Source organism: Columba livia, chromosome 1 (genome assembly GCF_036013475.1).
Source record: "Columba livia isolate bColLiv1 breed racing homer chromosome 1, bColLiv1.pat.W.v2, whole genome shotgun sequence".
In the NCBI taxonomy this organism is placed as follows: domain Eukaryota; kingdom Metazoa; phylum Chordata; class Aves; order Columbiformes; family Columbidae; genus Columba; species Columba livia.
The window spans coordinates 208765060-208781799 of record NC_088602.1 but is presented as its reverse complement, the minus strand read 5'-3'; the positions used below and the strand labels follow the sequence as shown (position 1 = coordinate 208781799).

Sequence of the window (16740 nt, the reverse complement as noted above, 5' to 3'; positions counted from 1 at the left end):
CCTGTCCAGGGATAGGCAGGGGTGATCTGGGAGGAGGCTGTATCTGATGGTTTGGATCCAGCTGTGGCTCAGGGCATCTGGTGATTTGACTTTTCGGGCCGTGGCGTTTCAACCCCCCTCCACTGTTACAGCCTTTTCCAAGAAATGGATAAATATTGTGTAGTGGGTAGATCCTCTTCAGAGGGGGTGCTTCACAAAATGATAAGAGGAAATTAAACACAAAAATTAGAGGTCAGGAAGAAAGTTTTCCCTTTGTTCATGGAGTCCTGCTAGAGCATGGAAATACTGCTCAGAAGCAATACCAGGTAATGTATGAGGCCAAGGGTTATATATTCAACAGATGAGAGTTTTATTCTTGTCTCTGAGCTGGCTTGGACACGTTCACCTTTCTGTGCCCTTGTTTCTCTCACACCCTCTTTCTGATTTGGGTGAGCACTTTCTCTTAACAGGTGCTTGTACAGTACTTAGTACCTGGAGCTGTGATCTGGCAGTGAGGGCAGTTCATAAGAAGTCTTTGAGCATGTATAAACAAATTAGATAATTTGCAATTGTTTGCAAGTCATACTGACTTGCACGTGGCGGGGTGAAGAAAAAGATGTAAAGCTTGTGTTAAGTGGCTTCTTCTGTTATTTTTTGGGTACCTTTTGTCATCTCTGAGCCTTCCTGCTCTGCAGTCATCCAGCTGGCAGGGGAAATGGCTGGTAACTTGTTCAATTTCCTCATTCACTTTTAGCAGGATTTCTGATTATTATGTTGGTGGATCTACAGGAAATATGTCTCTGGTGCAAGACAGATCATAGAATCATTTTGGTTGGAAAAGACGTTTAAGATAGTAGGTTAACTACTACTGCCAAGTCCACCTCTAACCCATGTCCCTCAGAACCTCATCTACATATCTATTAAACCTCTCCTGGGATGTTGACTTCACCACATCCCTGGGCAGCCTGTTCCAATGCCTGACAACCCTTTCTCTGAATAAGTTTTTCCTAGTATTCAATCTAAACTTCCCCTGGTGCAACTTGAGGCTGTTTGCTCTCATCCTGTCACTTACATGGGAGAAGAGACCAACCCCCACCTTGCTACAACCTCCTTTCAGATAATTGTAGATGAGGTTATGTAGACAAATTTCCACATCCATCATGTCTCTCTTTGTTGAGATCTCCAACCAAATCATAACAGGAACTGAGAATTAATGGAAAAAGGCCTCCCTGTGTGAGGTTCATCCTACTTCAACATACATCTTGTTTTCTCTGAGTTTAGCTTCTCCAGCCATCAAGGACCTGTTCATGTAATTTCTAGGAGCAACACAGGGAAGTTAGTTTGAATGGAAATCCAAGAAGCATCTGACACTCAATACTATGTTCCTGCTAAAAATTACTCATAACAGTTGGGCTGCTCATCTTTGTAATGAAAGATTATTTATCCCACAGGCCAAAGTGATCCCAGAATGCAGCAGGGTAATATTCATATGTCCCCACCAACACAGCACCCTTGAAATAACATCAGGAAAGGCTTATGTTGTTTTGATAGCCTGGTTCAGTGCAATGCCGTTGTGATACCTTGAGTGGCTACAGGATTTTTCTTACTATCTAGACGTTTGTTAGGACTGCTAGGATCTGTGTGGCACCCTGCAATTTGAGGTGAAGGTAGTTGCTCAAGACGAAAGACAATCCCTCATTCAGACTTAGTGTGGGGTGGTGGCCTGTCTCTGAAGAAGAAAGATTTTGCTGTTCTCCATCAGCTGCACTCACTGCTCTGGACATGCAAGCTTTTGGGACCTGGCCAAGGAAAAACATTCTCAGGATGTTGAAGCTGCAGATAAGAGGTAACGCTGGAATGTGTCTCCTGTCCTGCTTGGGGCATCTCCAGCAGGCTGAGCCCAGACCCTCCTTCACCGCCTTGGCTTTGCACATGAATCCATTTGCTTTGGCTTGGACGTTATCTCATGCTGTCATGGATCTTGGTGAGAGGGAGGATGACAGGAGCCATGATATCGTTGTCCTGACCTTCCCACTGTGGAAGCCAAAGTAATGTGTCTCTCTGGGCTCCTGTCCTGATTTCCAAAGGAAGCAGGATTGCGTCAATATGGACTGCATGTGCACCTCTGTTCCATCTGTTACTCTGTCTGCTCTGTTGACTTCTGAACCCATCAACCATTCTGGGCCATTCTTAGTTGGGCCAAAGTCTGGAGCTCCCAAAGATACCAACTTCCTGCTAACTTTGTAAAAATGGGCAGCATTACAGAAGAAACAGGCTTTCATTCATCTCTTAGGAAGGAAGTGCTACAGCTTGGGCTCAGTCCTTGTTAGACACAGAAATCCCCATGTGAGAGTGTTGTCATGACAGTTCCTGTCACTTCTGAGGGAGCCTTGGTTGGAGAATGTCCTGTACATGTGCGATACCCATTTGTGAGTAATAGCTTTGTTGGGGAGCAACATGCCGGTGTCATTAGTACCTACGTGAAGGAGCAGTAAGGGGTACTATTGCAATATTCAAAATTTCCAGCCTCACTGGGCTGCCGAGGTGCCATGCATGGATGTGCAGTGCTTTGGTATACAAGGAAAGTCTTCTGAACTTCAAATGAAAGTCCTTACAGAAGGACAGGAGGCTGGCTAGGCAGAAGGATGCGAATTTTCATAGTAATAATTAGAGAAGAAATTTACTACTGCTTGATAGGCTGCTTGTGCTCTGCTCAGTGCTCTCCATGGCTTTGCACAATCCAGCATAACTATGTTTTATTCTGAAGGGCTGTTTTACCTAACTAGGGTTTTTTTTTAGCAAATTACAGACTTCGTCTCTGTAAATACATGGTTACCTTGTCTCTTACATGTACTCCACCTTCCTCCATGCACACATTCATATTTCTAGTGATTTCAAAACCAGACAGTTACTCAGGAAAAACAAGAACTGAAAATTCTTGCATGTCTCCAGTAGCCCCACTCCTTTGAACAGATGGACCTAATGATACAATCATCTACTATTTTTGTCACTAGTCCACTCCCTTCATCCAGTGACCAGAAGGCTCCCGCTCTCTGGATCATTACTTTTCCTTCTCAGAGTGTGTCAGAGCAGCAAAGGGCTGAAAGAAAGCTAACTTTGTGTCTCTATTTAAAAAAGATAAATGTGATGCTTGGATAATTATGGCAACCTGACCTTGATCCTCGTGAAATAATGGACTGGCTGAGAAAAGCTCTATTAATAAAGAATTAAAGGAGGGTAAGATCATTATTGTTGATCAGCAGAGATGTGTGGACTGACTTCAGAGGTAGAATAGTCCTAGGTCAGGGATCCAGCTCTCAGCAGACCAGGGTCAGTTCTCAGTGTTGCCTACTTGACCTTGGGGGAGTCACTTTGCTCCTGATCAATGGGATTCAGCAGCGAGCCGTGTGAGAAGAGGTTAGTTTTTACACCTTAATTTAGCTTCTGCTTTTTGAATAGCTGCTCTCTGGTGATCAGCATCACTCATTGCTCTCCAGCCTTCACGACGCTGATGCCAGGGACCCAAGAGACTGTGGCAGCCAAGCTAATGATCTGCTACTGATCTGTTGGTCTCCCTCCATCAGTGGGATCTGTATGTTGATCTATACATTGAGGCATGTAGCTACTAGAGCGGCCAGAGCCTCAACAGGGCCAAATCTCTTCTACAGACTGATCACCAGCGTCCAGGGCAACCACCTTTTCCCAGGCACCAGCATCACTTGCAGTATTGGATAAAAGAGGGATGCTATTTCCTCCTGAGTGCATGGAAGACTTTTAACTAGAAAGGAGCCATCAGAAGTAACAGCAATGCAAGGACTCAATTACTCCTTTGTTGTCTCTGCAGATGTTTACACTTCCCATAAATCCTGTTGCTTTCTCCTCATCAGCTGCCTTTAAAGTTCTGAGCATTTTCTTATATTATTACTTTTGCTGTGCCAATAAATAAGCACACCATCAATCAAACTAACAACATTGTAAACTTAGGAAGTGCAGATAAAATATATGGTGCATTAAAAAGTTCTTTGACCGGGTGAGCTTTTTTGTAGCTGGTTTGATTGCTGCTGGTGCCGATGTAAATTTGGGGGAAGTATATCCAGAAATTTATGGAGCTTGGAATCCTGCCTACAAAGCATTGACCTGATTCCACTTTATAACCTAATAACATTCCCCAGCACTGTTCGTGTAAATTTTAAATATAATTTTATGATGCTAAGAATTAGTGGTGTAATAATGTAAACACAACGTGGACTGTAACTCACCCCTTCCCCTCCTGCACTGGGAATGCCAAACTCCTTCTCCAGATTATCCTGGGGCTGGGAAGTTGTGCAAGAGCTTAAAAGTGATTCATTGAAGGAACCACCTTGTCATCCCTGGAGCCCAAAGCCCTCTGTTTGCAGCAGTACAGAGTAGCTGCTAAACTCTCATCTTCATCTTTTGTTTTGTTGGTTGCTTGCCTATTTTTCCTCTTTTTTCCTCTTCCTTCCTTTTCTTTCTCTTCCTCTGTTTCATTTTGATTTTAATGTCCTTTAATCTAATCTAACAGAGCATCCAGATGCTGTGGTCTGGATATCTTTATAAAGACTCAATCTCTTTCTCTCAAATCCTACCCTCTTGACTTGATTACAGCACAGAGTGGGAGGGTGATAAAACCACAGGGGACACAGGGAAAATGGTACATTGTATCTTAGCAGAGCAGATGAACAAGGGACATGTTGTATTTACATAATATGTGAGTAAATAACAATCTGAGTATCATTTCTTGTGCGGTCACAAAGGGCTTGAGTAAGTTATGGTCCTGTGCTTCTTTTGACTGACATAATTTTCTTCATAGTAGTTTGCGTGGGGCTCTGTTTTGATTTGTGCTGTAAACAATGTTTGTGATACAGGGATGTTTTAGTTATATCTGAGCAGTGTTTACACAAAGTCAAGGCTTTTTCTACTTCTAACACCACCCCACCATTGAGTAGTTTGGTGGTGCACAAGAAGTTGGGAGGGGACACAGCTGGAACAGCTGACTCTAACTTACCAAAGGGATATTCCATATGATATGACAATATTCTCAGTATATAAAGCTAAGGGGAGAAGAAGGAAGGGGTGATGTTTAGAGTTATGGTGTTTGTCTTCTCAAGTAACTATTACACATGATGGAGCCATGTTTTCCTGGAGATGGCTGAACACCTGCCTGCTGATGGGAAGTAGTGAATGAATCCCTTGTTTTGCTTTGCTTGTGTGCGAAGCTTCTGTTTTACTTGTTAAACTGTGTTTATCTCAATCCACATGCTTTCTCATTTGTACTCTTCTGCTTCTTCTCTCCATTGCACCACAGAGGAGTGAGCGAGTGGCTGTGTGGTGATTAGCTGCCATCTGGGGTTAAACCACAACAGTCCCCATTTAAGTTCACTTTGTGATCATGTTCCTTCCTGACAAGATGGCTTGGATAAGGCACAAAGATGGTTGCAGAATGAAGCGTATTTAAAAGAAAGTCTGAAGTTGAGGATGAAGAAATTGATTTTGATGGCAGGAGAAACGGGAGCAGGATGATTTGAGATGAGTAATGGTGGAACTGGTTATGGCAGCTATGCCTTGTCTTAAATAGAGGTGACTTCTACTTTTCTGGGAAAGGAAGGATGAGAATCCATTGCCAAGAGTTGAGTGTATCTTACTAAACATGTCTACAATGCAGTCAGCAATAGATGAGCTCTAGGTTCCTTCTGTAGGAAGTGGAGATCCAGTCAATGCTACCAGGGATTGTGAGGGAGCAGTATGAAGGAAAAGCGGGAAAGATTCCCTCTTCTGAATAGTCTGGATAACAAGAGATGCATTGGGGAAGACAAGTGAACTGGGACACCAATGTAAGGTGGAGACTGTTGATAGGCAGGTGTGTCATTGTATTAAAAAGATGTTCTACCAGTTACCATGTGGGATGTCTAACAGTTGGGATAGATGAGACTCATTTCCCTTTGGAAAACGGGAAACATTTTGATGAGACTTGGGCTCATGATACTAGCCATAAACGGAGGCAGAGTGTGAAGCTGTACAAAATAAGGTTAGGAAAAACACCATTTCACGAGACTGTGAAAGACCCCTGCAAGTTTCATCCCTAGGAGAGGATGGTAACTCAGAGACTCTGGTTGGCCTCCAGCTTTGACTGGAAAATAGCATGGCAGAATCCCTGAAAAACCATAACTATATATGTATGAAGCACCCTAAAGGAACCAAACTAATTAGTTCAGGACTAAAAACACATAGCCTCAGAGAGGTTTCATCACCCTCTTCAGCAAAACTCTCGTGATGGGTCTCACTGGGGGTTCACTAAGATATTGCTGTGATGAAGGCCATAACACATACATGAGAGAAAAGGAGAGAAAGGGTTCTCATATTTCTGTGACTTCATTATTTCTGCAAGCTACAGCAAAACACATTTGCAGGCATTCTACGAGGAGTTATAAATAAGGAAAATTAAACTACCATCGACCCAATGAGTACAGCTCATTTCATGTGGTGTTTTCACTGCAAAGCTCTCTGACTTGATAACTGGCAAAATTTGGTGATTTGAGGTGTGCGTGGCTGCTGATACGAGTAATTGGCAAGGGTGGAGGATATTATTTTAAAAAGACTGACTCACTTGAAAGCATTTAAGGAACAGAATGAAGCTAGACATGCAAAATGAATCAACAAGAGCCCGCTTTCAGATGTGTTGTCCTGGTACAGATTAAACTCCATTTTTGCTCTAGAATCTGAACCAGCTCCCTTTAGAATCAGGGGAAAGGCTTAATTTATTATATACCAAATACAAAAAGGGTGGGGTTGTGCCCTTCATTGGTACAGTTGTTGGCTGTGGATGATTTTAGTTCTCACACATCACGTGAAAACTGTTGTTTTCCAACCAAGGTGACGTCCATTGCAAAGGAAGGGTGAAAAGAAACTGCCTCCACTGGAAAATTCCCATGATAACTCTTTTTTAAGGATGTTTCCGCTTCGGTCCTGCTGCAGGGTCTATGCTGAGCAGAATGACGGTTTACCCTCAAAAATAAAAACCTGACCAGGCACCCAAAACTTGACTAAGGCTGTAAAATTAGTACTACGTTTGAATTCAAACCCAGAGCCTAGTCCAAGCTCTGAGGTTTTATGCAGCACATCACCCAATGAAATTGCCTTTTCTCCCCCTGTTTCAATTAGAAAGAACATTAGGTCAATCAGATAAAGCCACATTGGGAGGATTTCCTCTTTATGGTGCTTGCCTCTTCAATTATCTATAATGAACTTCCTCAGAGCACTGCAAAGCTTTTTATATGCAAACGAATCCTGTTTTGGGGCTGCCGCAATCACTGCTTGTTAATGAACTTGAAACAAGTGTTATCGGAAAGGTTACAGCACCAGTGGTGGGAGGGGAGACGGAATAAAGCTAGACAAGAAAGACCAGCCTTGCAGAGCTGGGATTGGCCTGCAGGTAAGACAGAGGACTATCTCCAAGCCACATCCTCCAGCCCCCTTCAGAAGATATTCTGTTTGACAGACATCAAGCAAAATGCCCACTCCTGGGAGATGGCTGCTCAGTGGCAGATACAGCTTTCCCATCCTCCCATCCCACCGATTCCTTCTGCCAATGTTTCTCTCTCTTAACTCCTATAGCTGAGGAGGAAAAAAAATGAAGAAGTTATTGCCAAGGTCTTTTCTTATGCCAGCAGAGAGAAAGAGCTGATTGAGAGGCCTCAGGACATGTTGGGCGGCTGAAGGGGTAGATTCAGGGGGTATTGAAGCTGTGTGGTCCCAACTGGTATTTACACATGGTATTTGCTGGTGTCATCAGAACTGGAAACTCTCACTCGTATTTTAATAGAGGCTAGATCTCCTCCTTCCCCTGTCCTTTATGTTTTTATAGGTCTAAATAACCCAGGGTTAGGTTATGCCTCAGTTTCTCATGCTGAGGAACTGCTTAACCCTGCAACTTGCCTCAATACTGGTGTGCCTTGACAGGGTGGGATCATTTGACTCAAGGTTGGAAAGACTTTTTAGACTGTCCAACCTTGTCCTTTTGTTAAGATAAACATTTATATGACACTTTAACCATTGTGTTTCAGCATTAATAGTTCCCTGGGGACATTTAATCATAGGGCAGGACAACAGCAAGAGCAGAGAGTGTTAGAACAGGGTGTAGCTCCTTAAGCACTCCTGGGAGTCAGAGGCAGCATCTTTCCACACTGACTGTGTCTTGTGTATGAGGAGGTATAAGTCAACTTTTACTGCTCATATACTCAGCTTCCTGGAGCAAACTCACACATGTCTTCTTGTTGAAATGCTGCTCAGCACCAGAATGATAGAATCATAATATTATTTTGGTTGGAAGACACCCTTAAGATCATCGAGTCCAACCATTAACCAAACACTGGCACTAAACCACGTTCCTAAGAACCTCAGCCATGTGTCTTTTAAACACCTTCAGGGATGGTGAATCCACCACTGCCCTGGGCAGCATGTTCCAATGCCTGACAAAAAATCTCCAAGACTGCAGAGAATCACAGTGTTAGAGCTCATCACTGCAATGCAGTACCACATGGGCTTGGCATCTGCAATCCTTACAACATCCAGACAACTTAACGTGATGGCTTATTTAGCCTCACTCAGTCCTTGGTAGCACTTATTAAGCTAGGCCTTGTGCTAGAATAGTTCAGGCAAATGACTACCAGACCCAAGATGGTTTACTTCCATCCAGCTCCACTGTGACCTTGAGCTTGGCTGTCCTGGTTCTGGTGTTAGCCTGGGCAAAGCCAAATGAAGTCCATCTACAGCTGTCAAGTCTTTACACCATTAACATCACCCTGTAAGTGCAGATGAGAAATCAGGTTGCTCCAAAAGTCTCTTCAGTCTGACATCCCCGTTAGGATGGACATACCCTATTTGGGGACTAATGGATGCTGCTGGACTTCATTGCAGAAACACGTTGGGTGGTTACTGGATTTTCTTCCTGCCCCTGGCCATGGATCATCTCACACCCACAGTGTGATGATTGATGGCTCTTGTAATTCTGTTCCTGGTTGGAGTAACTGCAGATGTTACACGTCTAATCCGTTTCTTTATCTTCCTAAGCTATTTGCTTCAGTAAGATGTTTCCACCATCTGCTATAACAAGCTCCCAGGAACTCATAATCCATAAATTCCATTTTTGAGCCTTTCAATCTCTTTCCCTACTTTCCAGTCCTGGATCAGTAATTTTCCTCATGCTGTCCCTTGCCCACACCTACAGATTAAACTCATACCTCTTTATGTAAGTTCCCTGTCTCTGCTTGTACCAACTGGACCTGTCTTGGGTGGACGTTGTACCAGCTGGACCTGACATTGGGTGGGACAGGCTGAAATGGTGTTAGTCTCTGGACTGGACAGGGTCACTGCACTATCATGATGTTGTAGTGCTCTATAGAGAGTAGATGATGTGACAATGCAGTGCAGAGAAGAAAAAGAGGGACCAGGCTTTCTCTTGGCATCTAGAAGTTGAAAAGATTTAAAAGAGAGGTCAGCCAGGCACTCATAAGAGATGAAGACAGCATGATCTCTGAATATGGCATGCTTATGTTTTGTAGCCTTTTACAGTGTTTTCTTTAAGGGGTCCCATTTTATATCAAACTGCCTTGGATTAGCCAAACAAATGCTGCAGTAATTTCCTAAGGAGTTGATAGCTTCCTAGAATACATGAATTTGACAGCCTGCAGATGTTGGATCATGCTATGGAGAAGCAAGGCATTGCTGCTATAACTAAAGCGGTGCAAATTAATGAGATTTCAAATACAACCTTCTGCATTGCGGCTTTGGGTGCCCAGAAGTCTACATGTGCAAGGGACCCACCAAGAGGCACTGGATTAGCAACATTCACTTCACATTGTTCCCTTTGTGAAATGATGGCAAGCCTTTCCTAGGGATCTTCACACATTGTGTAACTGTTGTTTCTTGGAAACTGGATCAGTCTGTAATCAATATTCTGTCCCCTTCTAAGCCAAAACAAACTCTCTTTTTAACAACCCAGACTGTAGCTTACAATAGGTCTTGCTGGAGCTGTCTGGGTCTGTGGCTTTTGTATAATGGTGTGTTGGCTGTTGGAGATGCAAGGAATTATGCTCAGTTTTTTGTTTCATTTACTTCTTATGACATGGCATTGCAACTGGGTTAAGTCCCTGGAGAGAACACAATCGCTAGGACCCGAGGGAATGTCAGGAAAATGTGCCAGGGGAGGTTTATGTTAGATATTAGGAAAAGGTTCTTCACCTAGAGGGTGCTGGAGCACAGGAACAGGCTCCTGAGGGAGGTGTCACAGCCCCAAATCTGACAGTGTTCAGAAAGAGACTGGACAACGTCCTCAGACACATGGTGTGAATTTTGGGGTTGTCCTGTGCAGGGAGAGGAGTTGGACTTGATGTTCCTTGTGGGTCCCTTCCAACTCAGGACATTCTATGATTCTGTGCTTTCCCACTGCCTGATGAATGGAGTAGGTGCTAAAAAGCACCAGAGGTGGCTTCCTTGGGTCCTGAACATTGAAAGTTTGTAGTGAGAGCAAGGGAGATAGGAAAAGATGGCTGGTAAAAGAATTTCTCACCTGTTTATCTGCCTTCTTGGTAATGCTCCTTGAATAGCCTGATACTAGTCTAGGGCCCAGGGAGATGCAAAGGCTTCATAATTGGTTGAAGCCAAGTGTGAAGTGAGAAGGTTGAGAAGCGTTAGAGGACTCCACCTGGGGCTGGGAAACACATGTACTGACTTGGCACTTTGTCTTCTTTTTCCCTAGGACTGTCCCCAGCTGCTGCAGGCAGGGAAGATCCTGGTGCCAGTGGAGGTGATCAAACCGATAACGCTGAAGGCCAAGAACCTGCCCCAGCCACAGTCGGGACAACGAGGCTACGAGTGCATCTTGAACATCCAGGGCAATGAGCAGAGGGTGCCCGCCTTGAGATTCAACAGCTCCAGTGTGCAATGCCAGAACACTTCGGTGAGCAAGTTCTGCATGCCTGGCAGAGGTGCAGGGGTCAAGGATGACCAGGAGTGCCTACAGCACTGTCCAAATGGGATCTGGGGTTGTGTTGCAGCCCTTTTTACCTAATTTCCTACCTGATTCCAGCCACAGTCAAGGAAAGGATGGTTGGTAGTTTGCAAACTGCCCTTTTCGGTCTTTAGGTTGAATGCTGTCACCACACAGTAGTTGCTTCTGCCCTTGGATTCCACCATTTGGTGATGCTGGAGAACCTTAACCATGATCCATAGCCAGTATTATCAGCTTAACCTGTCCATATCCTCACAGTATCATATCCTCGTGTGCATTCAAAAGGGTTTACAAAGGGATAAGTGTTCATGTCAACACTGAGAATTAAGGTTATCATGTGGGGCTTTGGTGATGGGACATATAAAATCCCATACAAACAGTCAGAAGGATGAAAACATGTAATGGTTCCAAAGAAGGGTGAGATGCTGAAGGCTTGAGTCCAGCCCTCCTCCAGCCATTGACTCACAATATGAACTTTGGTTAGTCCTTTTGCCTCTGCCCACCTTCAATTCCCCATCTACAGTGCAGAACCAGCCACCCACCTACCAGGGAACCTGCATGAGTCACGGTGGTGTTGTCACCACACCAATGTCAATCTTGAGGTCAAACACTGACATCTGCCAGGAGAAATGGTGGTCTCCCAGCACTGCTTCTCCAGAGTTTTCTCCATGAGGTTCATGTCTCCCAGACATGGGCATTTGAGGCATTCTCATTGCTGCTACTACGCAGTGATTTATTAGTCAAAGAGCTAATTACAGGCTTTAGCCACTTCACTGCAGCTCTGCCACTCCATGACGGGCAGTGTTTGTTAAAATCCATCACAACATATTCTGCTGCATTAAGCAGCGTGCTGAAGTTCACAGGGAGTTCACACATTTTACGATCTGTTGCAAACGTGCAACTTCCCAGTGACACTCTTGTATTTATTCCTTTCTCCCCCTTCCTCCCCCTGATTTTGAACACTGGTTTGTGGCCTGTGGCCACCTGGCTTTGAGGTTTCACATAAGAAGGCATTGCATTTAAAAAAAAAGACCTAATTTTTCTTTTACTATTGTGAAAGTCTGGGGATAAAGGGTGTTGTATGGCCCCAAACAGAGTCAATGTATATGTCCAAAAAAGTCTTAGCAGGGAAAGCAGCAGCCACCCTTGGGTGGCAGGGCTGAGTCTCAGGCTAATGCCAAGGCACTCCATGACCTTACTGCTGTGTGGTGTCTGTAGGATGCCTGTCCCATGTTTGATGGTGGCCCAGGTGGATCTCTCCCTTCTCCAGGGAGAGAAACTTATTTTGGAATAAACTCAACTCTTTTCTATCCTGTTTTCTGGCTCCTCGCTCCTTTTCCCTCTCCCTCTCCTTCTGCTTCTCGCTCTCCATCTCCTTCTCTCTTTCTCTCTCCTCTTTCCTTCTCTTTTCTTCCCTTTTCTTCCCTTTTCTTTTGAAGGCATATTGACTCTTTGATTTGAGTTATTATTTCTTTTTTCTTGTTTTTTTTCTGAGAAATGTTATTGCATTGTTGCTCTGAATTTGCCAGACACTGAGAGAAAGAGATGTGGAAGGGAGAGCCAGACAAAAGAAGCATTTGCAGATACAAAAAGGGAACAGAGAAGCCCTGGCTCTGTTTGAGCAGGTGGCAGAGGACACAGACAATAGGGAAGGAGTGCTGTAGATATGTTTCCATCATGATTATTTCCTTTCCTGCCAGAATTATCATTCAGTCTGGAGCCACTGTGATACAATGAGACTCTACTTCGAGGGTCACCTGGCTTTAGAAATAGCCGTATGAGCTTGTTTGCAAATTCAATCAGTCCCCTTCAACAGAACTTTTTACTCAGCAGAGTTTCTGGATGAGATGCTGAACGTAGCACCTGCATTGCAGGCTTGGAGAAGGTCCAAAGGAGGGTGGGAGGATGTGTTGTGATGGTGTGTCCCTGAAGGGATGCTATCCTGCCAGCAGATCTTTCTGTTGATGATGCACGCTAGACTAAGCAATCATTTTTTGGCTTGTTTTTCTTTATAAGCCTCAAGTTCTACCCCTCTCCCATCAAACACCAGGCACTGAAAAGCTCCAATTCAGCTCTGGCAGAATAACTTCTGCAAAATGCAGGAGTTTTCCTGCTTTCACAAAAGACAGGATCAGGAAAGAGCTGTAACTCTTGCTCTCCACTGCCTGGTGCCTCAGGATTTATTACCAGGGTAGCTGAGATCAGACCCATCTCAGGCAGGTGCTTTTCTAAATGGCTCCGACTCCAGTTAAGAGATGTAATAAGGACACCCAGGTGGGACCATCCTATCTGGCGGTCCGTCAGTAATGTCATATCCAGCACTGATGGTGCTCGGTCCAGTCAATAGCCAGCTCTGTCTCTCCCCCTATCTTTCCTTGGAGATATTTCACTTGATAACAGCAATAAGTCACTGCAAGCAGCACGCTTCGGGACAATTATTGTTCTTGTCAAGTGGTTTGAGACTCCCAGCTCTAGGCTTTGTCCTCTATCACACCACCCAAGGCATGCAATTATCACTCAGAGAGACCCTGCCTGCCATTCCTTATTGCACTTATGATAGCTCTGCCGACAGTCTGGGCACAAGAGTGATGGGAGGAAATGAAAAGGAGGAGAGCTAAGGAGGCATATAAATAAGTAAGTAAAAATGTCAACAGGAATGACTGAAATTGCTAGATCTATTAGGGCAGAGAGCAATTTCCCCAGTGGGAAGTGGTGGGATCACCAGCACTTGAATGATGAGGACAGACTTTTTAGCATGGCCTGTTGGGATAGGACAAGGGGTGATGGTTTTAAACCGAAAGAAGAGAGATTCAGGTCAGACATGAGGAAGAAATTTTTTACAGTGAGGGTGGTGAGACTCTGGCCCACATTACCCAGGGAGGTGGTGGATGAACCATCCCTGGAAACATCCCAGGCCAGGCTGGATAGGACTCTGAGCAACCTGATCTGGTGAAGATGTCCCTGCTCATGGCAGGGGTGGCACTGGGTGAGCTTTTAACATCCCTTCCAAACCAAACTGATCTATGATTCTATGAAATCAGCCCAATATATCACAGAATCACACAGAATGTTAGGGATTGGAAGGGACCTCCAAAGATCATCTAGTCCAATGCAGCCTTTGGCATGAGTAATAGGGAGGTGGGTAAGAGATGACCCACCTGACCATGTCATGATCATTGCCACTATCTGCTTTAATGACTAAGCCCAAATTGTCGCTTGGTGTGAGCCTGCCAGCCCACTGCCTGGCCTTGGCATACACAGGCAGCACACACCGATTTCTAGCAACAAAATCCCTGCTGATAATTGTCTTCAAGTCCTTCACAGATCTGTGCATTGTGAGACCTGAGGTGGTACAGCTCAAAGTGCTGTGTAACTGAGGGACAGGAGAAGCAAATATGTTATATTTGTCGCATCATGGTACTCAAGCAAAAGGTTTCAGTGGCATTTGACTCTGTGGTGCAGCTCACACAGTGATTTAAAAGAAATAAAAAGAAAAGCAAAAAAAAAAAAAAAGTGAGCTGGGAAAAATAAAGAGCTATTAGCAGAAATTGTGGGAAAACACTTATGGAAGGAAGGCAAGGACAGGGCTGCGAGATGCATATTCACATCTTGATTATTAAGATGCATTATTATTAATATCATTATTATAATTATTATTAATGTACATGCAAATATCACAGAGAAACCCCAGTCATGATTTGGGCTTTATTGTCCTGGGTGATACCCAGACATAAAAATTCAATCCCAGCTCTGGGAAGCAAAAAATCCAAGGAGACGAGATGACTGTGGGCAAGAAGTTTTCTGCCTGTGATTTATGGCTGGAAAATTGATGCAAAGAGGAATTAAATTATTTGCACAGGATCACATAAGGAGTTGGTGGCAGAGCCAGATACAGGAATCAATCCCCAGACCTGAGCTCTAATCACAAGCATTGGTTTTTGTGCTGTCAGGGAAAACAGACTAACACCAAAATACTACTAAAATGCTGTTTGTCTGCAGATGTTCCCCTGCTATCGGACACACTTGAGATACAAGGGGGAAACATTGTGTTGGTTTATCATCCTACATGTGCCCAAGCCAAACTATCAAAGGGCTTTACCTGGTGATACAACATCCCAGCAGGATGCAGCAAGAGCTCAAGCATGGCTGTGGATTTGCACAAACCACATAGCTCAGAGGTCTGGGAAGCTGAGATTCTTTAACTCAGGGTGCCTGTAGAATGGGATGCCCAGAGGAGCTGGGAATTTGTAGATCTCTGAAATGCAAAGTATCTTTCCATGAAGTCAGCTAATGTTTGCATAACTGATAACTGTGATTTTGCAGTCATCATCTTGGCCCAAGGACAGAGAATTCCAGTAGACAGTCAATGTGTTTGTAGTAGCTTGCATACAATATATTAAACTGATAACAACATGGCAAAATGGCCAATTTTGTGAGGGGTTCAGCCCATGTTGCAGGAGTATCTGATAAAGGTGAAAAGTTTAAGAGACAAAGAACTGGTACCTTGGATCTGAAAACACACTATTCTGTTCCTGTGAACTGCAACAGCTCCTTCCAGCAGCTTGTTGGCATTTCCTGGTGAGAGCCAGTCTGCCTTTCTGGAAGGGCAGCCTCCCTTTCTCAGATTGGACCTTCAAACTGCCTGTAATTTTCTGCTTTGATTTGATTTGCATGGTGGGTGCCCAGATTTTGCAGACTTAGGAGTCAGATTTACATCTTTTCAGCGATTTTGCCTGTGCTGGAGAAAGCTGTGCAAGCCAGTATATATCTACAAACCCTAATGCTATGAATCCTCTTAGCAGGAATATCTGGGAGGCTCTGCTGTTAGTCCTGAAGATGGATACACTATCCTCTTTTTTTTCTCTAAAGAGTATATCCATCTTATTGTTACAACTGAGAGAATCCTTTTCAAAGACTCCTGTTGAGTTCAGTGGACTTTGAACAGGGGTCACAATGACTTAGCATCTCCTGTGGTCTAAAGAGGATGGAACATTTACTCGCAGTAACTTTGCAAATCACTCTGTTTTGCTTCCGTTCAACCCACGAGCTGTCTGAGTGGTCCAGACATGCAGAGCATCCTCATTCCAGACCCAGGTGCCTTCCTCCTTGGAACTAATCCATGGGGGATCCTGTCGTCTATTCCCTTGCATCCATTTCCAGTTGTGGATCAAGTCTGTTGAGTTAACAAATCTAATATGTGTTTGCCCCCCAGTGCCGCAGACAGATAAGATCTAAAATCCCAGCTGGGCTCCTGCTGCTGGCACTGGTTTCCTTGGTGGGATGAATCACAGAATCACAGAATCACAGAATCGACTGGGTTGGAAAAGACCTCAGATATCATCGAGTCCAACCCTTGGTCCAACTCTAGTCCGTTTACTAGATCATGGCACTAAGTGCCATGTCCAATCTCAGTTTAAAAACCTCCAGGGATGGTGAGTCCAGCACCTCCCTGGGCAGCCATTCCAATGCCTGACCACTCTCTCTGTAAAGAATTTCTTTCTAACATCCAGCCTAAATTTCCCCTGGCAGAGTTGAAGCCCATGGCCCCTTGTCCTATTGCTAACTGCCTGGGAGAAGAGACCAATCCCCACCTGGCTATAACTTCCTTTCAGGTAGTTATAGAGAGTGATGAAAGGCTCTGGGAGACTTCAGCTGCCTGTCCCTTGGCAGCCCTTCTAACAGCTAAATCCCAACACACACGAGGCTCTCCTGAGGCAGATAGTAGCACTTTCTCG

General features: G+C 44.4%; 1 protein-coding gene across 2 annotated transcripts in view; it reads left to right on the top strand.

Annotated features, from left to right (window-relative positions):
• PLXNA4 (plexin A4) overlaps positions 1-16740 on the top strand; it is a 490888-nt gene that overhangs the window by 387489 nt on the left and 86659 nt on the right. For both annotated transcript variants that reach the window (XM_065049321.1, XM_005509327.3), the window contains exon 10: positions 10754-10954. In XM_065049321.1, coding sequence (XP_064905393.1) covers positions 10754-10954 — 201 coding nt within the window. The remainder of the gene's footprint in view (positions 1-10753; positions 10955-16740) is intronic.